The sequence below is a fragment of the Equus caballus genome, chromosome 25 (genome assembly GCF_041296265.1).
Source record: "Equus caballus isolate H_3958 breed thoroughbred chromosome 25, TB-T2T, whole genome shotgun sequence".
Classification (NCBI taxonomy): Eukaryota; Metazoa; Chordata; class Mammalia; order Perissodactyla; family Equidae; genus Equus; species Equus caballus.
In genome coordinates, this window is record NC_091708.1 from 37,291,906 (window position 1) to 37,317,751 (window position 25,846).

Genomic DNA, 25,846 nt, shown 5'->3' on the forward strand with positions numbered 1-25,846 from the left:
TCGAGTTAGATGGTGAACTCCAGGAGGCCACGGGCCGTGTTCGTCTGGTTCAGCATAGGGTCTGCCATAGTTACAAACGCTGATTAAGGAGTGAGTCAGCTATTTAAGGTGCCAAAGCTTGAACTGGCCTAAAGACTGCACAGAGAGATTTCACACCGAGGAAGGCACCCTTAACTCTCCCTTTCAGAAACTATTTCTAACAACCTCCAGAACTGAAAATATCCTAGCCCCTTTAGGACAGCCCACCTGCCGGAGTAATTCGGGTCCCACAAGAGGATGCCCAACCCCTGGCATTTCGCTTGCAAGTCGCTTCCAAGTAGCTCTGGCTTATTAACCCAGCCGAGGGGAGAGAGCCCGAGAGACGACCCGACCTGCCGGTTCCCGGGACATGCACAACCCAGCCGGCACCCGGGCGCCCAGCGCGCCGCCCCTTCCAAGGCCGGCCCGGGGGACCCGAAGCAGGGGAGCGGTTGGCAGCCGCGCTCTTCCGGGGTCTCGGGGCGGGGCGAGGGCTCAAGCCCCGCCCCCATTAGGGGCGGAGCCAAGGCCCGGGACTGGCTCAAGCCACCGCAGGTAATGCGGCCTCCGGACCGAGGGTCCGACGCGATCCCGGTGGTGGGGGGCGGCCGTATTCTTTAGGGGGTGGGCCCGGGCGAGTGGAAAGCGCTGAGGGGGGCCTCCTCGGGCTCCGGCCGGGCTACTTGGACGGAAAGGAACCAGCCTGTTCTCACCCGACCCTGTCTCCTGGCTCTTATCGCTGCCACGCGGGGGTGGGACTGGGGGATGGGGCTGGTAGCGGCGGCTGCGGCAAGTCCCTGTCCATGGGAAGTTTACCCCACTGAGCTTTGGGCTTTGGGGACAGCCATCAGTGGCTGAAGCCTAAGGTTGAATTTATCATCTCTCAGAAATCCCATCCATTTTCTTACTTCCTTCTCTCATCTCTCACTTCTACTCTATGCCGGGCCCATTGGTAGGTTCTTTGAATGAGTCCGACAGGCCCAGCTCTCTTGGAATTTAGTCTAGTGGAATTTAGTCTGGAACCTAGTCTAGAGACTTTTAAATAGATAATTACATTTAAGATGATCCCTGAAATGATGGTGGCTGAAATAGATACCTTCAGAGGGAGAAGGACGTAACTTGAGGACCTGAGTGGAAAGCAGCAAATCAGGGAGTGTTTTACTGAGGAGGGGACATTTGAACTGGGTTTTCGAGGTTGATTAGGAGTTTTTTAGTTGACGAGAAGGGAAGGAACATTTCAGGTAGAGAAAGCAGCACAGGATGCAAGTTATGTAAGGGCCTGCCATGTTAAAGGAACAACGAGTATAGGAAGAACAGCTCAATATAGCAAGAAATTGTGGAGATGAGTTCCTGAAAAGAAAGTTGAGGCCAGAAGATCTTGAATGCCATGCTGCGGCTAGGATTTATCCAAGAGTTCAGTATTTCTCAGCCTTTGAAAATATTTTATCTTTTGATAAACATAAACATCTTATGACCTCTGAAAATTTATTTTGGTATCATATGCCCCTTCCCACGAAAATCACATACACAAAACTTTAGCTAAAAAAACTTCTGTAATTGTGTTAAGAAAGTTGTGTTAGGGGCCGGCCCCACGGCCGAGTGGTTAAGTTTGCGCCCTCTGCTTTGGCGGCCCAGGGTTTCGCTGGTTCGAATGCTGGCTGCGGATATGTCACCGCTTGTCAGGCCATGCTGAGGCGACATCCCACATGCCACAACTGGAAGCACCCACAACTAAAGATGTGCAGCTGTGTACCGGGGGGCTTCGGGGAGAAAAGGAAAAATAAAATCTTTAGAGGAAAAAAAAAAGTTGTGCTATGTTTGCCTCCCAAATATAAGTTTATGTCAAAAAGTTGATAATGTCTATTCAAATTCATCAGTTCCTAGAAATTGATACATCAGCAGGAAAGGTTTTAAAGAAGGGAGTGACTTGATTTGTTCTGTGTTTCAGGTAGAAGATAATCGTGAATGTCTATAAACTGCCTTTCTTTCTCATGCATAGGACACCATGAAGCAGCTGCCAGTCTTGGAGCCTGGAGACAAGCCCAGGAAAGCAACATGGTCTGTAAGGAAGGATTCAGACAGAGAAAAACATGAGTTTTTGTTTCATTTATAAGTAGTTTACTAACATATTTGATCATCAATGAAAAAGAGTAGAGATGAGACTGTCTGCAGTTTCTGGTAATTAGACTCAAACTGTCTGAGAAGGTCTTCAGAGGAAAGATAGTGGGACAATAATGATCACAGAGCAGATGTTGATTTTATTAAAATCCATTTACCAAGAAGAGGGAGGCACTGACCATCTGGCGTCCTCAGCTCCAACAGTGTGTCTTCCCCCAAGCCCTGACTCATTTCTAAGATTTTCAGGGAATTGGATTTGAATTAATCTGGCTTCACTGTTTCTTGGCTGCTTGCTCAACCAAGCCTTCATTCAGCAGCTAGCACCGGCCCGACAGGGGCAGCTGCTGTGTAGGTGCTGAAGGTACAAAGGTGAATAGTCTCAGTGCTCAGTGTAATGGGGGCTGCACACTAAGCAGGTGATGGTGATGAAGTGTGATCGGTGCTGAAGCAGGGCTCATGAAAGACTTAGAGAAGACGCTCTGCTTCTGCAGGACCTCGGAGGAGAGTCTCTGATCTGGCTTCCCTGCATCCACTCTTGCTGTCTACCTAACATAAATTGATCATCGCGTTCCCTGGTTTAAAACCTTTTGTGCCCCTCCATTGGTCTTAGGATAAAAACCAGAGTCCTTAAAACGACCCACTGAGCCTTGCATGATCTGTCCTTGATTGTCTTTCTAACCTCAAATCCCCTTATTCATCCTTTGTTCTCTTTCTCTTCCTTGCGTGCCTTGCACTGCCCCTCTCAGGAACTGTATGTGCTGGCCCGTCTACCTGATCACTCTTGCCATCTTTTGTCCCTCTCTTTGCCCAGCTAACTTCTACTCACACTTCAGATCTCAGTTCAAATGGAAGCTTTCTCTGTCTATCCTTCCTCTCCCACCTCTCCTTACAGGGTTAGGTTCCCCTATGACATGTTCTCATATTATAAAGTTTGTATATATTCTGTACTCCTTTATCACGCAATTGAAATGAAATAGATATTTGTGAAATTATCAATTTCGTGTTTGTCTTCCCAACTAGTCTGTCAGGGCTGTGAAGGCAGGGCCTTTTTTTGTCTTATTCCCCATGTATCTGGATGGCTCTGTGCTCTTGGGGAAGTTATATAGCCTTTCTAAGCCTTGGGTCCTCAGTTATAAGACTCAAATGATAATAGTACTGTCCTCAAAGGGGTTTTATGCAGATTAAGTGAAACCAGGGTTGTAATGAAGTTACCAGCGTGCATAGTACATTGTTAGTAATTATTCAGGGGTGATGGGATATGTGAGTCTGGACATCAGAAGAGGGATTTGGAAAAGGAATAGAGATTTGGAAATCACTAATGAGTATTTCGATGGGTGGTCATTGAAGCCATCAGTACAGGTAAAACTGATCAGGTAAGCAGCTGTAGACTGAGGAGAAGAGAAGAGAATCCAAGGATACTGAGGGTTAGGAGAAGGCTAGTGGGAAAGGAGTTAGGGAAGGAAATGGAAAGAGCAGCCAGAAGGTGGGCAGAGAACCAAAAGGGAGGAATGTGGGGAAGCCAGATAAGGAAAAAGGTACAAGGAGGAGGGAGGAGTCAGGAACATGAAATGCCAGAGAGGTCAAATAAGACAGGGCCTGAAAAACAGCCACGGAGTTTTCTTTTCTAATCAGGAAGCTTGAAGTGTTTTCTCAGTCAGCATTCAGAATAACTTTAGAGAGTGGAATGAATGGATCTTGTATTCGATTTTTCAAAGTCCTAGCTTTGGCTTCTATCAGGTCGAGCTTGGTGAGTGATCTGGAAAAGCTCTTAAAATCAATCAATTCTAGAACATTACTTGTCAGAGGGAAGCATCAGTGGCTAGGGCAAGAGCGTTGGGGCTGTAGGTTCCTACGTGATTGCACATAAAGCTCTAGCCGCCATTCGCTGAGTCCTTCCCTGCCCTGTTACGAGACTTCATCTCATTCGTTACAGGGAAGAACTATTGCTGTCCCCATTTTACAACCGAGGAAGGTTCAGGAAGGTTAAATGACTTCCAGGAGATCACACATCTAGAAAGCCCCTGAACTGGAACTTGAACCGGGTCTGTCTGAATTCACAAACCGTGCTCATAACTGCTATCCTATGCCAGGATGCACCATCGAACATTTCTGGGTGTCCCCATCTACCAAATGGGGACAGTTACTAGCCCAGTGCATCCCCATGAGGTTAATGTGAGATGAAAGTAGTGACCAAGTTGAAAAATCAAAGGTTATGTGCAAACGGAAGGTACTGTTACTAATCAGGGAAATGGTGCTTTACTGGATACAATTTAAAGTGTCTGTGTATGTATAAGACCATTTTGGTGACTCTTTTATGAAGAATGGGAAGAACACACCACTGCATTTATTCTCTGCTTAAGCCTCCTGAATACATCCTCTCTTTGGCAGGTACACCTTGACCCCCCGTGGAGACAGCCCCTGTGCTCGGGTTGGCCACAGCTGCTCATATTTACCTCCAGTTGGAAACGCCAAGAGAGGGAAGGTCTTCATTGTTGGAGGAGCAGATCCAAACAGAAGCTTCTCTGATGTGCACACCATGGATCTGGGTAAGGCCAGCAGCTGCAGAGCATGTGCCCTGCGGCCAGACCAGGGCTTTGTGTGGCTGGCCATGACCAGAGCATTCCTAAGAACACCAGCTCAGACAAGACAACAGGGTTTTCCTCTGAGAACATGAACCTCACTGAGAGGTCCCTAAGGTCTCAGCAGACCCCTGGAACACACCCACCCAACAAATACCCCTCAGTTTTAGGGGAACCAATACATCTCAGTTTGGGGAGAAAGAGTTTATGTGGAGCCGTGGATATCCAGCCATTCATTCATCAAATATTTCTTCCGGAGACATTGATGACTACTTCCTCTTCCATCCACATATCCAGTTATTCACCAAATCCTAATAGCTCTATTATCATCCACGTCTGTCCATTCCCACTACTTCTACTGTAATCCAAGCATTGTTGTCTCTCAACTAGATTTTACAACAGCCTCCTCACTGGGGCCCTGCTTCCAAGTTTACCCCCCGTACAGTGCATTTTTCAGACCCAGGCAGAGAGTATTGTCTAAAATACAAACGTGACCATGCCACTTCTGCACTTCAAGCCTTTCCCAACTTCATTTCTTGGCTCTCCCAAGCCCAGGTTTGCCACACTGAGTATCCTTCAGTTCCTGAACACATCTTGAACTCTAGTCTCTAAGCTTTGGCACGTATTGTTCCCTCTACTTGGAAGGCTCTTCCCTTTCCTTATCTTCTAGGTTTCAGGTTCCAGATTAAATGTCACTTCCATCAGGAAGCTCTCCCTGATGATTCTGAACTGCTTCAGGCACTACCATTATAAAGGAGAAGCTCCCGTTTTCCTTCTCTGCTCCTGTGTCTCGTCTCAACACTAGTCTCACTACTTCACTTCTGGCCACCGAACGTGTGAGGGTTTTTTCCCACACCAAGCAATTCTGCAGCACCAGCTGGGTGTCCTATGACTCAGTTCACTTCTGACAAGATCTCCCTGTCGTCGGGATCACATCCCGCAAGTTAAGGGCCCAGTCCCACAAACCCCCCATCCCACTTCAGACACCAGTCACACGTCAAGGCTGTTACCTGTGCTTCTGACTGACCAACTATAAATTGGAGGTTCCCATGAACATCCTCAAGTTCCATTAATTTGCTAGAGTGGCTCACAGAACTCAGGAAAACAGTTTACTTACTAGATCATCCATTTATTATAAAAAAATGTAACTCAGGAAAAGCCAGATAGAAGAGATGCATAGGGCGTCCAGGCCCTCTCCCAGGTGCACCATGCTCCCTGCACCTCCATGTGTACACCAGCCTGGAAGCTCTTCAAACCCCTGCTTTTGAGTTTTTATTTAGGTTTCTTTACGTACGCATAATTGATGAAATCATTAGCCATTGGTGATTGATTCAACCTCCAGCCCTCAAATATTGTGGTTGGTTCCCCTGGAAACTAGCCCTTATCCTTAGGGGCTTTCCAAAAGTCACTTCATTAACATAAACTCAGGTGTGGTTGACAGGGGCTTGTTACAAAAGACATCTTTAACGATCCTATTACTTAAGAAATTCCAAGGTTTTTATTAGGAGCTCTGTGCCTGGAACTGATGAAGATCAAATATATATTTCTTAATATCAATCAGAATGTCACATCCACACTCTGTACTTCCATAGTGTCCTGCACTTTCGCATCCTTTTCCCCCTTCACAGCCTTTATCACATGTGATTATTTCTTGTCTGTCTTCCTCACAAGAGTATAAACTTCTTGGAGACAGGGAATATGGTTATATTGCTCATCATTGTATCCCCAGCCACTACCACAGTGCCTGGCACAGAATAGGTGCTTTACAAGTTTTTGGATGGATGAATGAATGAGTGGATGAGCCAACAGTGACTGCTATGTACTGTACACAATGGCAGAAGAAAACTGGTGACCCGCATGTGTGTTTCCTTTGGTCCATGTAACGTTGCTGTTATTTTAAGCTAAGTTTCCCAACCAAATGTACAGGAGTCTACATGTAAAAATAGAAATGGTTCGGCTTCTTTTGATAATTTTGGAAAATCTGACATCAGTAGGCCTGTATGTCTCCATGGCAACAATTATTTGGAGCTGAGCTGCCCCCTCTTGGTGGGGTTCTCCTGCTCCAATTTGCCTCATTCCCTCCACTCCTATCTAGGCATTTGAATTTCTACACCCTGCAGTAGGAAATCAAAGGTAAGTTAAGTCTGTTCCAACCCTCAAGAAGCTCCCTGTCTAATTCAGTTACATCTTTGTTGTAACCTGTTACTGCCTTTGTGACTCTGGCTAATGCATTTAAACCATCTGGACTTCCATGTCCTGTAAAATGGAGAGAACTTGCTTTCTTGGCAGATGTAATGATCTAACAAGATAATGCCTGTGAAGATCCTATGGAAGTGGCTTACTAACTAAAATAAAGCATAGTTATGGGGCCAGCCCAGTGGCGCAGCGGTTAAGTTCACACGTTGCACTTCTCAGCGGCCTGGGGTTCACTGGTTTGGATCCCGGGTGCGGACATGGCACTGCTTGGCAAGAGCCATGCTGTGGTAGGCGTCCCACATATAAAGTAGAGGAAGATGGGCACAGATGTTAGCTCAGGGCCAGTCTTCCTCAGCAAAAAGAGGAGGATTGGCAGTAGTTAGCTCAGGGCTAATCTTCTTCAAAGAAAAGAAGAGGTTAGCTATTATTATTCTGTGAACTTGTTTTAGCCAGAAATCATTTAGTTACAGGTAACAGAAACTCTCTTAAGCCAGCAAAAAAATGAGGACCCCCAGAGCAGGAAATACAGCCTAGCCTCAGGAGAGAGTGGAAGCAGGAATTGGAAGGCTGTCAAAAAACCATCTACTTCCTCTCTCACTTTCTCTGGGAAGGTCTGCTTCTTTACGTCGATGTTTCGTTCTTCTCGTCTCCATACTTTGGCTTTCTCTGCTTCTCCACACGTGGTAGAAGACGGTGGCTCAAATCCAGAAATCTGTTTGAATTCCAGGTTTTTGGGAGGGAGGATCTGATGGGCCCATTTTGGGTCAAGCAGCTACCTTTGACCCCATCAGCCAAGGCCTGAAAGTGAAGGTGTTGTAGTACAAACAAGTCTTCTGGGATCTGCCCCTGGGGTTGGGAGAGTGGGGACAGCTTCCGTAGAAGAGTGTTTATGGATTAGGCGGAGGCCCCCAGGGTGCCTTGTCTAGAACTCTTCGGAGGTTGACCACATCCCCTCTGAGTGTTCTGATGGCTTTGGACCCTCTTCTCCTCACTACCCTGCCCCACGTTTGTCGATCAGTATAAGCAGTTGGCAGCAACCTGGGAACTGGGTGAAATGTTTTCTAGGAACACACCAGTGGGATTTAGCCACCTCGGAGGGCCTGTTGCCCCGCTACGAGCATGCCAGCTTCGTCCCCTCCTGCACACCTCACAGCATCTGGGTGTTTGGAGGCGCCGACCAGTCAGGAAATCGAAATTGCCTGCAAGTTCTGAATCCTGGTAAGTAGCCAAAGGTTATTTTATTTACTGAAATTAAAAAAATCCACTTCCAATTCCTGTACCCAAACCCATTTGGATTCTACTGAATAATCTAACTTTGCTGATGTTGTAGAAAATAGGACGTTTAACTTCTAGCCGAATCTGAAAATAACAGAATTGCATTTTATTTTCCTAGTAACATGTACAATTGTCAACTTCTTAAAAGCCAAAGCTGGAAGAGACTTCAGAGAACAGCTATGCCAAGTGGGCAGCCCAGGTCCACTGAGGGGAAGTGACTTTCCTAAAGTCACCAGGGAGTCAGTGACTGAGTCAGGCTAGAACCCAAGTCACCTAGATCAGGAGGTCTCAAATGAGGGCGATTGATGTCCCATAGGGGACATTTGGCCGTGTCTGAAAACATCTTTGGGTATCATAACTCAGAGCCAGCAGGTTGCTACTGACACCTAGTGGGTAGAGGTGGGAGACACTGCTGCACGTCCTGTAATGCACAGGACAGCCCCCCACGAGAAGAATTATCTGGTCTTAAAATGTCAGTGGTGCCAAAGTTAAGAAACTCTGACCTAGATCCTCCTGGTATGTTTCTTTTAGCCAAAAAGTAGAAAGTTCCTGACTTTCTCACTGGCAGTTTTATCACAGAGAAGGCAGTTTGGAAACGTCACTACTGCGAGGATGTTGCTGAACCGCCTGTGGGAAGTGGACTTGTGTTTTTGTCAGTTAAAAAAGTTGTTTTGTTTTTCTCTTTTTAAGTATAATTTATATTTATCGTAAAATGTTTGAAAAGTATAAATATGTGGACAAAAGCCATCCACAATCCTATGACAGTGAGGCTCTTAGAACATCTTGGTGCACTTCCTTTCTGTCTTTTCTCTGCGTTTTTATAAGCCTGAGATCATACATTTCACCATTCCACTATTCTACCTTTTTCCTTTTAATTTCGTAATTACTGAAGAAATGATTTCCTATTAACAATGCTTTGTTAACATCATTTTTAATGGCTGTGTCATTCTCCATTTTTTGATGATAACCATAATTTAGGTTGTTTTCAGATTTTTTGGATTATAAATGACAAAGTAGTGACCATCTTTGTTCAGAAGTCATTGACTGTATTTCAAATTATTTTCTTAGAATTCATGCCCAGAAATAAAAAGACTAAGTAAAACAATGTGAATTTAAGGCTTTTGATACCTGCTACCCCATTGCTCTCCAGAAAGATTTTTCCAACTTAGCCTCTTTCCAGCTGTGCTTAATAATGCTTGTTTCACTCCTACTGGCATTGACTTTATCATTTTTAAACACTGCTGATTTGACAGGCAAAAAAACTTGTATCTAGTTGTTTAAATATGCATTTTGTTAAATACTAGTAACCTAAACTTTTTTCACATGACAGTCAACTCCTGCCCAGTTCCCTCTACCAACAATATATTTATTTGTGTAACAGTTGGTCTTCTCTGTCCCTTTGGGATAATAATACTTCCTACCTTGCTTGCTAAGTTTGGCAAGGATTTAAATTAACTCAATATCTGGCACATAATTAATGCTCAGTAATTGTTGTGGTTGATGTAGCTATGGTTTGGCAGATGGAACACTGGCGTCTATAAAATTCGTGCTTCATTCTAAAAAAACAGCTTCTACACACTTACTCAGGTGGTGAAATTTTATTCTCAAGTCATAAGAATGGAAAATACTTAGAACTTAGTGTTATTGAAACAGAATTTGAATCTCAACTAGCCACTTACTAGCCATGTCACCTTACCTGAATGACTTCATCCATCTCTGCTTCAGTCCCCTTACCTGTAAAACAGGGAAACTGATATTTATTTAGTACTTACTGTTTAGTAGGGACTATTATTAATGCCGCTGAAACTGTCTACATTCTTGTAATGGCCACACATCCTGGGAAATTTGGCACATCCAGTCTCTGGCATCTCGTAAGAGTTTAGCAGATGTTAGGCTTCTCTGAATGCGCACGGGGCAGAGCAGTCTGCAAAGTGCAAGAGGGTTCAGAGAGGTATTAGAAGGCCTCCAGAAACAAATTGGCCTCATTCTTAATTGCACTTGTGGTTTTTCAATCTTGGAGATTTGAATCTACCTAGGCGAATTCTAAATATCGCCCTCCCTACCCCTCCTTGACTTTGGTGGCATGAAATCCCTGGCTAGACCTATACGCTCCCCGGGAGATTGAGGTTTGAAAGGTGACCCTGCCCAGGCTCAGAGTCAAGGTCAGAGGCCCCTCAGTCTGTCTTAGGTGCCTGCTTTTTCTTTGGACCAGAAACCAGGACCTGGACCATGCCAGAGATGACCAGCCCCCCACCATCCCCAAGGACGTTCCACACATCAGCAGCAGCCATTGGAAACCAGCTGTATGTGTTTGGCGGCGGAGAGAGAGGCGCCCAGCCTGTGCAGGATGTGGAGCTGCACGTGTTTGACGCAAGTATGGAATGGCGGGCACCTCGGGGCTGCCACTTACCTGGTCAGGGCCACCCTGGCCTGCGGCTTACCTGATGTAGGAAGTAGAGGTTTGAAAATGACACGCTGGCTGAGTGTCTTGCTTCTAGATGTCTTCAGTATATCCCTTGGCTGATATCTTCTTCCCACAGCAAAATTGCATTCAAAAAGGTATAAATGATAATTTAAAATTTTAAACAGTATAGTTTATAAAGTAAAAAACTAAGTTTCCTGATTAGCCTTTCCTCCCCACTCCCCAGACAGAGGTAAACACTGTTAGCAGTTCCTGATGTCTCCTTCCAGACTTTCCTGTGCATTTATAATCCTATGTACATGTGTATATGAACATATATGAATTTATATGAATTTTGAAATTATATCAAAACTTAAAAACACACACATAGAATCAAATTATAAATACTGTTCTGCAGCTTACTTTTACAGGGGTAAGGGTACATCTTAGTAGTTAATAGCATGAACTTTGAGGCCACACAAACTGGACTCAGGACCAGATCTGACATATACTTTCTGTATTACTTTAGACTAGTTACTTAATCTCTCTAGGCCTTAGTTTGTTGATCTGTAAGATAGAGATAGTAATAGTGCCTATCACAGAGTTGGAAAGATTAAATGAGATAACGTGATATAGTGCATAGCACGGTACCTGGCACATAGGAAGCACCTAATGAATATTAACTATATTATTATCATTTATTCAAAATCAGACTTCTGATAGTGAACACAATGCAGTCTATACAGAAGCTGAAATGTAATGATGTACACCTGAAATTTACACAAGGTTGTAAACCAATGTGACCTCAATAAAAATAAACAAATACAGAATCTCAGGTCTCACCACAGATCAACTGAATAGAAACTGAATTTTAACAAGATCCCCAAGTGATTTGTATACACATGAAAGCTTGAGAAGCACAATCAAGTATGAAATTGAGAAAACTAATAATCTGAATAAATACATACAACACCCGGAGGTTTTTAAAAAATTATTTTATTGAGGTCTCTTTGGTTTATAGCATTGTGTAAATTTCAGGTGTACATTATTATACTTCAGCTTCTATATAGACTGCATTGTGTTCACCACCAATAGTCTAATTTCCGTCCATCACCACGCACATGTGCCCCTTTACCTTTTTTGCCACCCACATCCCCCCTGGTAACCACCGATCTGTTCTCCTTATCTATGTGTTTATCTTCCAACACTGTGGAGTTAAAAAAAAATTGATTGATTTAATAACACGTCGTGGATGTCTTTCTAAGTCAGTACCAATTTCCTTGCAAAGCACATCCTGTGAGTATCCCTTATTCAGTCAGTCATTTTCCTGCTGGTTGACTTTTTGCTAGCAGTGTTACAGTGAACATATACATTAATTTTTGTACGTGTTACAAACATTTATATGGAATAGATGCTGAGGAGTGGAATTACTGGGCCAAAATGGCATGGATATTTAAAATTTGAGACCTCTTGCCACATTGTTGTCTAAGGAGCATTTATTTACATTTCTTCCTCTTACTAGTGGGCATTTATGAATAACCCTTCACAAGCATAATGTGACAAAAATAATTTTCCTGCGTGTTTTTCAGGAAAGATGCAGCCTTTTTTGAGAAAAATTATTAGAAAAATTTCAAACTTACAAAGTAAAATTGGAAGAATTAAGACACATCACAGTATGACTTTTCTCTTTCCAGAAAGAATGGGCTTTGTGATTCTTTTAAAGCAGTTTTTAAAATTTTAAATAATATTGGTTTTGAATATATAAAGCTCTAAGGAAGAAGAAAAAATATATATGTAGTGTATGTGTATATATTATATATATATATAAAAAACACTCTCATCCCAAAATTACTAACATCTGAGTGTACTTCCAGTCTTTTTTTACATAGCAGAGATAATTCTATATGTAATATTTGTATCCTGTATTTTTCTTAAGCATTTCCCCTGTAATCCCAAAGTCTTTGACATTTAATGATGCATAGTAGTCTATAATGATTAGCAGTAACTCAACCATTTACCTGTTGCTGGACTTACCCTATTGCTAATTCTTCTATATTACAAACAAGGCTATGATGAACCTATTTGTGCATAAACCTTTTCAGATTATTTCAAACTGTATTTCTTGGAACACTGGGGGCTCCTTGAACAACTGCAGGTGTGCCACAAATGGTAATTCAAAAATAAATTGTTGGGCAGGCCTTTGTCTCAGATCATCTCTGCAGCACTCCTTTAAGACTTTTCTGCTGTGTTGAAATGATTAATTAATTTTCCAGAATTCTATACGTGTATAACTGTGACGATATGAAGGTGAAACACATCTGCTCTGTTAGGATCACAACCATATTGAGAACTGTCATATAATGAGTACTTTCTCTGCCTGTGCTTTATGTATATCATCTCATTTAATCCATATTTCAACCCTGAGAGGTAGATATTGTCCAGAATTGTCTTCCTCCCTATTTTATAGCTGTAGAAATGGAAGCTTAGAGGACTAACTGGGCAAGGCCACACAGTCATTTAGTGCAATGACCTGGTTTTAAAGCCAAATCCCATGTTCTAACCATTAGCCTATACTGCCACTTCAGGGAGCCTGGCTTTTCAAATAGCCTATTCTGCCCCTCCCCCAACACTTCCAGCAAATCACCTAAGAATGTTGTCTTGAAAAAAGAAGACTTTGCAGGCTTGTCACAGAAGAAGCAGACTCATTGTTTTTAACTCCGGGGAAGTTCTAGATGGAAGCTTAAGGAAGGTCTGTTTTAATTCAAAGCAAGGAATGGTTTCCTAATACCCAGCAGAAGGGGCAGGCGTGTTAGGCGGTGAATTCTCCAGCCCTGGAAGTGTCCAAGGAGAGGCTGTACAGGCTATAGAGGGAGGGAGGCCTCTACTGGGTTGGCAAGTTGGAGTCACTTTCTGCTTGGAGCAGCTCTGCTTGCTGGGAAGTGAGGCTCAAGCGTATTTCTCATGTTTGTCCCTCATAGCTTTGTCATATGATGTCACTGCATTTACTTTTCTAGACACTCTGACCTGGTCACAGCCAGAGACACTTGGAATACCTCCATCCCCCAGGCATGGTCATGTGATGGTGGCAGCAGGGACAAAGCTCTTCATTCATGGAGGCTTGGCAGGGGACAAATTCTATGATGATCTCCATTGCATTGATATAAGTAAGTAGGGTGGGGGGCATGGGGGCTTGTCTGCTTAAAATCAAATAAAATGTGCTTTGATAGAATATCGCCTTGCTCTTAGATGTGGGTAACTTGACCAGACAGCAGAAACTTCACTAAATTCTCTCAAATGTGGCCTGAATATTAATAATAATAAATAACGATAATAGCAATCATTTCCTGAGCATTTGCTGTGTACCCAGCCGTTATCTCTTATCCTTCCAACGACCCTGCTCTTTCATTAAAATTCATTATGGTTTGTGTTCCCTAACTGGATTTCTTTCAGGCATTAGCCATTAACCCCATGCCCATGAGGGGCACGGATAACTTCTGGGGTGTGTCTGGAGGTGGGCAGCCAGAACTGTCACGTTAAAAACACTGGTTAGAGGAAAGTTAGGGAGAACATAAGAATTGTCTTTAAGTGTCTGAAGGGCTGACATTTCTTGGGGAGCATGGACTCATTCTGGGTCATTCTTTCAACCTGTGAGCTCCTTTAGGGTGAGGACTTTGTCTCTTTTGTTCCCCAGTGTAATTTCCAGCACTTAGCACAGTGTGTGGCAGATGGCGGGTGATGAGTGCATATCTGTTCGTGAGTGGACGAGTGAACAAATGAACATGTTCCGAGTTGCTCCAGACTATAAGAGCTGGAACAGTGGGCAGAAGGCATAAGAACTGCAGTGCCGTGTCTCGGGCTACCCTGCCAAACAATGGGTTCTCTGGCTTGGTGACATCTGAGGCCAGGTGACACTGGCTGGGATTCCTGCATTGGCTAGGACATTTGGCTGGACTGAGCGAGTCTCCCTTCCAACTCTGAGATGCTGGACCCTGCCTTGAATTGACAGATGGAAAATATCTTCACAGAAGCATTCCGTGCAGGCAGTCAAATAGAGTTTTAATGCTTATTTTTAAAAAGAAAGTCCTTTTCTCTTGCGCTGAGGAACTACTTCCTGGCGACTTTTCTTCCTCCTTTCCTGCCCAGGTAGGTCTCTAACCCTAAAATCCGGTGATATCCTCATCTGGAAGAAGAAAGAAGGTAGGCGGAAGTAATAGCAATTTCATAGGGCTGTTATGAGAATTAGGTAAGCAAGATATTTAGTGTCTAGCCAGCACTCAGTGGCTTTCTAAGGAACTGTTGATATTTAAAACATGCACTCATGTGTACGTGTGCACATGCGTGTGCACCCATGCATGCGCGCGCACACACACACAGAAAATCACCTACTTCTGGGCTCCAAAATAATTAATGGTGGTGGTCACCAAAGATAATATCACATTCCTCAGTGTGCTCTGAAGCCCCCCTACATCAGAATCACCTGGGACGCGTGTTAAAACTCTAGATTACTGAACCCCCACTCCCTACCTGGACTACCCAAACAGAATGCCAAGCTCCTCCAAGTAATTTTTATGCATGCTAGACCTTGCTCTGTTTCCGAGCTGTTAGTGAATGATGTTCAGTGATTGGTTTGCGAACTGCAGGAGTCTGACAGATAAATTTGAAACCACATTCTAGACCATGTTGTACCCAAACTCTTTCTCTTGGCAGGTGACATGAAGTGGCAGAAGCTAAGTCCCACTGGGGCAGCTCCTACAGGCTGCGCTGCCCACTCAGGTGTGGCTGTGGGCAAGCACTTGTATATCTTCGGAGGGATGACTCCCACAGGAGCACTGGACACCATGTACCAATATGACATAGGTGAGCAGGTGTTCACTGTGGGTCTTTAAACAAATGCGACCATTCTTTGAAAAGTATTGCAATGCTTTGGTTTTCCAATTTGGTCCCTCCACGTCTAAATCCAAAGGAATGAAAATCAGACTTTTAGGGAATGACATCATCAAAGCAGTAACACTGCCATTAGGGTTTTTTTCTCTTTTATTTCCTGTTTCTGTTAGGGCTCAGGTGATGTAACAAATCACTGAGCATTTCTGGAAATTTCCTAACACAGAACGTTTTTTTACCCCTAACAGAAAAGCGGCACTGGACCTTGCTTAAATTTGATACTTTTCTACCCCCCGGACGATTGGACCATTCCATGTGTATTATTCCATGGCCAGTGATGTGTACTTCTGAGAAAGAAGATTCAAATTCTGTCCCTCTAAACTGTGATGCTGAGAAAGGGGAGTCCACTGACAAGAGAGTGACCCGAGGTGGTGACTCACACGAGGAAAGTCAGACCGACACACTGCTCTGCTTCGTGTTTGGTGGGATGAATACAGAAGGGGAAATCTATAATGACTGCATCGTGACCGTAGTTGACTAATAAAACCAATATCTTCCTGATTTTTAAATGTCAATTACTTTCAGAAGAGTTTAATGAAACCTTAGCTGTTTTGTACCTCCAAAATATCTTCTGCACTGTATATCCCTCTTGCTCTTATTTACTTTGGTAGGTGAAGAAATGAACTGGATAGCCCAGTGCAAAGTCCTCTGTTATATAAAGCGTTTTACCAGCAATACAACCTAGGTAAGTGTGAGTGGTTGTTAAGAAAACTGATCACAAAAATGTTGTGGAATCATAATTGCTAGATAAGCTGTAGAAATCAGGGAGTGGACACTTACAGGCTGAAGTCTCTTTAATACTCAGCTGCTCCTCAGAAAGAGGTGCAGACTGTTGGCATTTGGTAGGGAGAGCCATTGGGGACAGGGATGAAGACTGGCCCTTGTCTTTTCCAACTACCGTTTAACCCCCACTGAACACAGCACCGCAGGTCATTTTTAACGTTTGTATTGAACTTGGCCTGAAGACCCTCTGTATTACACTCCAGGCCTGTCCAAATGCTTCTGGGGCAATGCAGCAGAGGTCCAGGCCTCAGAGTACATGCTGTCAGGTCCCAGTTCTGCCACGCTTAGCAAATTAACTTTTCAGCTGGCTTCCTATCTACAAAATAGCTATTCTTGGGCAGTACTGACTTTCGTGTTAGTATGATCGATAAAAGGCAGGCTCTCTGGTGCTGGTGCTAATTATGCACCTAGACCATCCCTTTCCTCAGGAGGCCAATCCAATTAATCTTGAACCCTTCTTGACACAACTGACTGCCTTTGATTCCCAATTATTAGTAGGGCTTAATATAGTTTCAGGGTCACCATCCTAGATCCCACTCTAGTACCACTAATAAGGAATCTCGGAGGGGGCCAGCCCCATGGCCGAGTGGTTAAGTTCACGTGCTCCGCTTTGGCGGCCCAGGGTTTTGCTGGTTCGGATCCTGGGCGCGGACATGGCACTGCTCATCAAGCCATGCTGAGGCAGCGTCCCACATAGCACAACTAGAAAGACCCACAACTAAAAAATATACAACTATGTATGGGGGTGCTTTGGGGAGAAAAAGGAAAAATAAAATCTTTAAAAAGAAAAAAAGAAATCTCGGAGATGGAGATTTGACACAGCTAAGTTCAAAATATAATTTTACAGTCTGAAATTATGAATTGGATCCAAGCACATAAAGTCAACATCAATGATCTGTCACTTTATCAAGTCTTGAGAATCCAAACAGCTATAAAGCATCATTGAGTTAAAAAGCCATCAGAAAGACAGTTTTAGAAAGATAAGGGGATATAGGAAATTTCAAATATGTCTGAGAAAACTCCCCCCTTGGGCACTGTGAGACGGCCCTCCTAGGTAAGGGTATGGATGAGCCTCCCGCCCCTCTTCTTAAATTAGATTGAGGTTCGGCAAGTTCCCTGAAAGTATTAATAAAAATGTTTCCTTACCTCAAACCCCAAACACAGCCCCCCCAAGTGAGAATCTTGACTTTAAAAATAAATGATTGACCTAATTAGAAGTTTACCACGAAAATTAGACCAGTGTAAATAACAAACATTTATTGGTGTCACTTACGGTAGAAAAAAGTTCCTACACCAGATGCACATGACCCAATTGTTAAATAGAACATCTTCAAGGTGAACACACGCCCTAACCACATTTTTACCCACTTTTTAAGATAGCCAATTCCTCTTCTCCCCCCAACCCCGAGACATGTGAGCAACTGCTAATGAAAAGCAGTAAACAGCCACTTGGGCTATAGCATTTTCAACTCCACTCCAAGGTGAAGATTCCAATTACATTCGAGCCTTAAGTTCTCTCAATTTTCTCCTAACGAAAGTTCCTGAGTCCAGTATTTACAATATTACAGCACTAGCAGAACAGTGCCTACAACTCATCTTTGTCTGCTGCTTCCTCATCACCAGTTGGAGGAGGGCCTGCACTTCCATAGAGTTTGCTGATAATTGGCTGAACAATTTCTTCTAGTTCCTTCTTTTTAGCTTTGAAATCTTCAATGTCAGCATCCTGGTGACTTTCCAGCCATTCAATCTTTTCCTCTACGGCTTTTTCCATGGTCTCCTTATCTTCAGAGGAAAGTTTCCCTCCTAGCTTTTCTTTATCTCCAATCTGATTCTTTAGAGAGTAGGCATAGCTTTCTAGTTCGTTTCTAGTGTCAATGCGCTCTTTGAGCTTCTTGTCCTCCTCGGCAAACTTCTCAGCATCATTAACCATCCTTTCAATTTCTTCAGGTGTCAGGCGATTTTGGTCATTGGTAATTGTGATCTTATTTTTGTTGCCTGTACCTTTGTCTTCAGCTGTCACTCGAAGAATGCCATTCACATCTATCTCAAAGGTGACTTCAATCTGTGGGACCCCACGGGGAGCAGGAGGAATTCCAGTCAGATCAAAAGTTCCCAAAAGGTGATTGTCTTTCGTCAAGGGTCGTTCACCTAAAGTTACACAAAGAAAACCTTGTTAGTTGTTACTGACAAACATTAGTACATCTGAATCCCCACACTCTGTTAGAGCTGATAGTGGCAAAGGCACTTTTATCAGGCTAGAAGTGGGTCAGTAAATTGGTCTATAAGGAGCAACAAATTGGACTAACAGTGAGTTAAGTTACTAGCAACTCTTAATTGAATTTCATCTCCTTCCCAGCATTAAGAACCCTTTTCTTGTTCTTCTATTCTAGGAGCCAGCACGGAAGTTATTTTTAATGGGAACAGAGGGCTAGATAGCTAGATAAGAGGTGGATTTTAGTGCTGACTCTACCAAACCCAACACTTGTCAAATTAGGCACCCCCATATGAAAACAGCAGCTATTTCTTTCCCTAGTCATTTCAATAGAGCATATTAAGCAAGAAGTCATGCTCTTCAAAAACACACCGTGGTATTAACAAAAGTAAGCAATTACCTTCATAGACCTTGATTGTAACAGTTGGTTGATTATCAGAAGCTGTAGAAAAGATCTGAGACTTCTTGGTGGGCACCACAGTGTTCCTTGGAATCAGTTTGGTCATGACACCTCCCACGGTTTCAATACCAAGTGTCAGGGGACATACATCAAGTAGAACCAGATCACCTGCAAAGGCAAGTTAATCAAGGTAAGCTCTAATTCAAGACTGATAGGAGCACTACCAAGCAGTCTCCCCAAGAACAGTATAACTTGATCTTCTCCATCGTGCCACTTGGCAGGTTCTATGTAAAATCATTTTAGAAGCATTTTAGAAGTATTTAGAAGGCCAACTAAATCTAGTTGGCCAAGGCTCTTGAGACTGCACCAGGTCTTGTCCTCACGATACCCTTTACTAACTGTGTGACCTTACTGCTCATACTCTATTGCCTTTTAAAGCAACAGCTAATTACATTCTTCCCATCAAACTACTGAAGTTCTGTGGAAGATGACATTGACCTACCTGTGTCTTGATCACCAGAGAGGACACCAGCCTGGACAGCAGCACCATACGCTACAGCCTCATCTGGGTTTATGCCACGGGATGGCTCCTTGCCATTGAAGAACTCTTTCACTAGTTGCTGAATCTTTGGGATTCGGGTGGAGCCACCAACAAGAACAATTTCATCAATATCAGACTTCTTCAAGTCAGAATCTTCCAGCACCTTCTGGACAGGTTTCATGGTAGAACGGAACAGGTCCTAGAATAAGAGACATAATTACGCTGATGATGCCTGATATACCAGATATTGCCTGGTATCTAAATGCATTTTCCCAAACTCAAGAGTTTAACTAGATGTCATTAGCAAAGCAAAAAACAACATACCATGTTTAGCTCTTCAAATTTGGCCCGAGTCAGGGTCTCAGAGAAGTCTTCTCCTTCATAGAAGGATTCAATTTCAATTCTTGCTTGATGTTGAGAAGACAGGGCCCGTTTGGCCTTTTCTACCTCACGCCGGAGTTTCTGCACAGCTCTGTTGTCTTTCCGAACATCTTTGCCAGTCTTCTTTTTGTAGAGCTTGATGAAGTGTTCCATGACACGCTGGTCGAAGTCTTCTCCCCCCAGATGAGTATCTCCATTAGTGGCCACAACTTCGAAGACACCATTATCAATGGTGAGAAGAGACACATCGAAGGTTCCACCACCCAGGTCAAACACCAGGATGTTCTTCTCCCCTTCCCTCTTATCCAGGCCATAAGCAATAGCAGCTGCTGTACTGTTAGGAGAATGAGAAAGAAGAAGAAAAAAAGTTTAGTTAAGTTTACATTCCCATTTGGCTAACATGCCATAATTTTGAATGTAACACTTACGGCTCATTGATGATCCTCATAACATTCAATCCAGCAATAGTTCCAGCATCTTTGGTTGCCTGGCGTTGGGCATCATTGAAATAGGCTGGTACAGTAACAACTGCATGGGTAACCTAAAAGAACAAAAGGTAATTAAATGTATTTTATCACATGGTTTAACCCTTAAGTTACAGTCAAACCATCACTTTAGTTTCTAAACCAGTTTATTTGTAAGATGGGTAGGATATATATAATTTTATACCCATGGATTTGTAAGCATTCAGTGATGACAGATGAAAAGTCCCTAATATTTTGTTTGGCCTACAGTAAAGCAGGCAAGTAATTAAAACTGATATACGTGGATGTCATTCAGATTTAAATTAGCCAAATGATGAAGGCATCTATGCAACACAATCATGAGAGTAGTAATAAAATGACTTAAAATTGTTCTAGAAATGCTTACCTTCTTTCCCAAATAAGCCTCAGCAGTTTCCTTCATTTTAGTGAGAACCATGGCAGAAATTTCTTCAGGAGCAAATGTCTTTGTTTGCCCACCTCCAATATCAACTTGAATGTATGGTTTTGTTTTCTTTTCAACCACCTATTTTAAAGAATGATTATTATTTTCAGACACAGAAGCAATGACATTTCAAACTTTAAGGAGGATTGTCTGAGACCCATTTCCTCCCCCATACTTGATGTACTTTGGTCCGTTGGAGCTGCATATTGATCATAAATACTAAGGAGTGTGGATACCTTATAAAGACAAGTCTCTTCCGTTTTAATCAGTCTTTTAATCCTAAACTAATGTGGACAGAGTAATTACGTGTGAAGTCTCTTTGCCAACTTCACTGGTTTAAGTTTGTAACATACTAAAATTATTAACTAAAAATTATTACATATCCCACGTCTGTATCCTTTTTTGTTGCTCAACGTTTTCCAGTAACTTCTGAAAGCTAAATACTTCCACCATCACCCCCCCCCCCGCCCCCCACTTTCTACCCGGGTGGAGAAAAACCCGGTCAAACCTTGAAAGGCAAGAACTTGATGTCCTGCTGCACAGACGGGTCGTTCCATGTGCGGCCGATGAGCCGCTTGGCGTCAAAGACCGTGTTCTCAGGGTTGGAGGTGAGCTGGTTCTTGGCTGCATCGCCGATCAGACGCTCCCCTTCAGGAGTGAAGGCCACATAAGACGGCGTGATGCGGTTGCCCTGATCGTTGGCAATGATCTCCACGCGGCCGTTCTTGAACACGCCGACGCTGGCGGAAAAACGAAACGGAAGGCATCAGCACCGCGATGCTCGCCGCAGCCCAGGAGGCCACGCCCCACTCTCCCCCTTCCACAAACCCCGCTTACCAGGAGTAGGTGGTCCCCAGGTCGATGCCGACCACCGTGCCCACGTCCTCCTTCTTGTCCTCCTCCTCGGCCCGCGCCGCGCCGAGCAGCAGCAGCACCGCAGCCACCAGGGAGAGCTTCATCTTGCCGGCGCCGTCGGCCAGTCGGTCAGCAGGCAGGCAGCACGTCGCAGGCAATCCAGTCACAGGCCGCAGCACCGGAGCGCACCGAGGGTACCGACCTGAGGGCGACAGGGCCCGGGGTCACGAGAAGTAGCGGACACGGCGAAGGGCAGGTCAGGAAAGACAGGCCGCGACGCTTACCTCTCACACTCACGAAACGCCCAAATCGCTAGAACTGTGATGTCTCGGCCAGCGTCGACCGCGCCGTCGCCGACGCCGCTTATATACCCTCCCCCAGCCCCGTCGTGGAGGCCGCCGATTGGCGAAGACGATACTCGTTGGAGGTCGCTGATTGGTCCAGACCACCAAGCTGGCCGCCGCCGATTCGAAGCGGCCTCCTCCGCAACTGACGTCACCGCTACTCCTCCCGGGCGGACTCATTGGCTGCTGGTCGCGCCCAACAGCCACCAATGGGAGGCAACATCCGCCCCGTGCGCTGGCCCCATTGGTTCAGCAGCTGCCTGTCACTGGTGCGACCTCTCACACCGAAGCCGTTTCCGCCGGGAACTGCTGAGGTCCCGCCTCCACGCTAGGCCCGGGGGAACTGGAGCCGGTCCGGCGCGCGTGATTCCCTTGAGGCGGTGGGATTTGGGTCCTTTGCTTCTCCTCTGCCTTCTCGCCCCACTTCTGTCCCTCATCTCGAAGCGGGAAGCGGCTCTTCCTCCTGCGGGCCTCCATCCTGTCCTAGGGAGACGGGTCTCAGCGTAGATGCTGTGGTCACCTCACAACAAATTTCTCTGCCCCTCGTAGCCACTACCGGTACCGGTGTCCGAGCCTCAGGGTCTTTTGTGTCTCCGGACCGCAGCCCTCGAGCTGGGACCTGGTCTGGGCACTGCCTGGCCGCGAATCATGGCTTCTCTTACCCATTCCTGTCACCCCTGTACCCCCTCCCCAGCTATCTTTGTCTATACCAGGCCTCTCCACATTACCCTGTCCTACAATAAGTCACAGGATAGGTCCGGCCAAAGTAACTGCCTCCTGGCCCCAGGTCCCCTCCCCACTGTGTCAACCCTCTCCTGAAGACCTTAACTAATGCCCTTGCTCCCACCCTGGGATCTGTCATTTTTCTGGTTTGCCACCCCTTGCCTTCCCCTCCCCTGCCCGTTGTTTACCCTCGTGGCTCAAATTATCGTTTACAAGGCCTTCCTCGTCCTTTGTTCTTGATAGCTTTCTACCTTCACTCTGCTGGGAAAGGTCTGATTGTGCTTAAACGCTTTTGATAGACAAAGACTTCTTGATAATGCCTGTCTAGTATAAAAGCCTGTAGCAAAAAATAATAGGGGCTACGATTCACTCTAGTAGCACTTACTATGTGCCAGACGTTGTTCTATATGTCCTGTGTCATTCAGTCCTTACAGTTCTCTACTTGGAGTTTCCTATTTTCCAGATAAGAAAATTGAAACCGAAATAGATTAGGTAACTAGTTTAAAGTCACAGAACTGGTGAGTGGTGGAGTTAGGGTTGATGTCCAAGTCAGCTTGACTCCATAGCCAACGCTATCAACAGTTTTTAAAAATTAAATTCATTCATTCAACAAATCTTTTTGGAGGACCTAGTATGGACAGGCCAAATGCCTGATGCAAAATATTTTGAGATGCTTACAGAAAGCGTGTGGGGCATTATCATAGGAGCTAATGACTCCGGTATCTTTCCCACTGAGTATATTCTTGAGATTCATGGGTGTGTGCAATACTGTGTCCAGATAGCACTGAAACATCTTACACACCATTCACTGAGTGTGACTTAGCCTGGGAGTCAGTACTCAGGAATTTTTCTTTCTCCTTTAGTGCTTCTCAAAGGTTATAGTGGTGACTCAGAGTTGACTCCATTCTTACTATAGAAGTTGCATCATCCATCTCTTTCACCAGGGCTTGTAATACAGCTGAAACACTGACCCTTCTTTATGTTGCATCAGTCCATTTATCAGGATAAAAATCACTATTTGGCCGCATTACAGCTTCATATTATTTCAAGCAAATTTTCTGTATGTATTACAGTCCATTTCCATTAAAAACAAAGCTCTCAGTTTCAACCTCACCCTTGATTGATGGGGTAACCTATTACAATTCTCCTTTTTCTAAGATGTAGAAAAGTGACATCTGGCTAACTTCCAAAGGGAATTGAGTATATTGGTGGTTGTAGTATCTTTTTAAAACCAAGTATATTAGGTATATATTATATTCCAAAGTACAGTCATTTATGGGTTGAATAGGAAAGTGCATAGATAAATCTAGTTTGCTGTGTTAAATGCCAATAATAGTATCAACGCCAAGTTATCAATATTTAACTAAATGCTAGACGCTATGCTAAATGCTTTATGTGCATTATCTTTGTTAATCCTTATGAAAGCAGTTTTTTTTGCCCCTATTTTAGATCTAAAGAATCCGAAGCCCCAAGAGGTAAAGAAACTTGCCCAGGAGATTACACAGCTGAGAAGATACAGAGCCAGGATTTGAGCCTTGGCAGTTTGACTTTTAATTTCTGTAGTCTAGGTTGTCATCCTGAGTTTCCAAGTTTGTAAGACTTGTATTTTATTTTAGGATACAGAGTAGTTACATAGTTTGCAAATATTTTGATCATAGGTGATAGAGAAATGTAGATTTTTTCCGTTAATTTAAACCAGCTTGTTTCGCTTGTGTTCTTACGAGTAAGAAAATAGGCTTCTAGTTCCCATCTGATCTCAGAAAGCTCAACAGAGTTAGGACTGATTAGGATGGAATTATCTTTTAGCTACTAAATCTTCCTTTCTGGAAGGGAATTAAAGGCATAGAGCAGGAAAGAAAAGGAAAAGGCCTATGTAATTGACAAGTTGAATGTTTATACCCTGATAATTGGCAAATTTCCACATGCTTTGTTGGAGAGAATGTTCAACTAGGAGATAGGGTGCATGACTTTGGAAAAAAGACAGCTTCAGTTTCTTCATCTATTGAATGTCAGGGATTTCTGTTCTGTCTTAGTGGCTTGTTCCAAGGATCAAATGAGCTACTGTATGTGAAGTGTTTGGAAAGTTGTAGAATAGTGGTAATGCTATTATTAATCATGTAAATATACTACGAGAAGAAATTTTAGAAGCTCTTCAAGAAAACCACCTCTTCAGAGTCCGTTTTCAAGGTTCTTTTAATGGGAAATAATAAGTTTGACGGTTGCATTGAATTTGACAAAGAGTTTTGGAAATGCTTTTAAAAGTGCTACATCTAATGACGCTCATGTTGGCCACATAAATGTCTTTTTTATTAAGTTACTGGAGATAGTTCCTCAACCTTCATTAAACAACACAGGAATAAAACAAATGTATCTCCCTGACACCTGAGCTGGGAGCAATAGTAGGTAGAAATCATATAGTGGGTTTTTTGTGCTTGCAAAAATACAATGTGCTATGCAATGTTTCCTTCTTTGTCTTCATTTTTTAAAAATGAGTTTTGCAATTAATAGAGAACTCCTTTTTTCTTTCAAGAAGGAGGAAATGAACAACTGTGTGAAACTAACATACTGAGCTAGATGAGAACTAAGAGATGACCCAGATTTAGCAACATAGGAGCCACTGTTCATTTTGTCCAGAACAGTTTGAAGAGTGGTGAGGATGAAAGCCTGTATGGAGTGTATATACCAGAAGGAGAGAGGCCCAAATAGTACCTTCCTTCCCCTGGGGTCCCATAATACATTATACTCTTAGAACATTTTTCACAATTATAGTTATTGGCTTATTTTTCTGTCTCCTCGCTGATCTGTGAGCAGTTGAAATGCTGAACCACATTCATCATCCTCTGTACAACACAATAGTAGGAGCAAGTTAGGTCCCCATTAAATGTCTATTAAATGAGGATGACATTGTAAGTAAGAAAAAGTTTGCGTATAAATGATTTGAGTGCCATTTGGACTGGAAAAAGTAATAATAAGCAGAATTTAAATAGGGGAGAGGATGGGTACTGTACATTATTGTACAGTGTTGTGACACTATAGATATTTGGGTTTATACACTGAACATTTTGCTCGTTTTGTATTTAAATTAGATGTAAATTATTCTCCATAGAATGTGGTGAGAGAGCTCAGTAGAACTAGTTCAATTTTGCTAAAAA

General features: G+C 43.7%; 2 protein-coding genes and 1 long non-coding RNA gene across 6 annotated transcripts; 2 read left to right on the plus strand and 1 right to left on the minus strand.

Moving 5' to 3' along the window:
* Positions 1–276: 276 nt before the first annotated feature.
* Positions 277–16,029, plus strand: RABEPK (Rab9 effector protein with kelch motifs). 3 transcript variants are annotated; one of them, XM_070251796.1, is made up of 9 exons: positions 477–573; positions 2,018–2,076; positions 4,525–4,682; positions 7,977–8,129; positions 10,399–10,560; positions 13,602–13,751; positions 14,731–14,784; positions 15,295–15,444; positions 15,717–16,029. In XM_070251796.1, the coding sequence occupies exons 2-9, from the start codon at positions 2,024–2,026 to the stop codon at positions 16,007–16,009; spliced, it is 1,173 nt and encodes a 390-aa protein (XP_070107897.1). In that variant the 5' UTR covers positions 477–573; positions 2,018–2,023; the 3' UTR covers positions 16,010–16,029. The 3 variants fall into 3 exon arrangements, with proteins under 3 accessions (XP_001502018.2, XP_070107897.1, XP_070107898.1); XM_070251797.1 differs by having other exon boundaries at positions 551–573; positions 2,018–2,196; XM_001501968.5 differs by lacking the exon at positions 14,731–14,784 and having other exon boundaries at positions 277–573.
* Positions 16,030–17,551: 1,522 nt separating this feature from the next.
* Positions 17,552–21,964, minus strand: HSPA5 (heat shock protein family A (Hsp70) member 5). 2 transcript variants are annotated; one of them, NM_001434705.1, is made up of 9 exons: positions 21,912–21,964; positions 21,610–21,829; positions 21,281–21,512; positions 20,716–20,853; positions 20,274–20,386; positions 19,789–20,179; positions 19,426–19,663; positions 18,924–19,091; positions 17,552–18,459 (listed from the first exon to the last, which is right to left on the minus strand). In NM_001434705.1, the coding sequence occupies exons 2-9, from the start codon at positions 21,729–21,731 to the stop codon at positions 17,897–17,899; spliced, it is 1,965 nt and encodes a 654-aa protein (NP_001421634.1). In that variant the 5' UTR covers positions 21,732–21,829; positions 21,912–21,964; the 3' UTR covers positions 17,552–17,896. The 2 variants fall into 2 exon arrangements, with proteins under 2 accessions (NP_001421634.1, XP_070106479.1); XM_070250378.1 differs by lacking the exon at positions 21,912–21,964 and having other exon boundaries at positions 17,554–18,459; positions 21,610–21,868.
* A 272-nt stretch (positions 21,965–22,236) lies between these two features.
* LOC138920811 (uncharacterized) lies at positions 22,237–25,156 on the plus strand. Its single transcript, XR_011432653.1, has 2 exons — positions 22,237–22,351; positions 24,144–25,156. It is a non-coding gene; the product is annotated as an uncharacterized lncRNA (long non-coding RNA).
* The last annotated feature ends 690 nt before the right edge of the window (positions 25,157–25,846 follow it).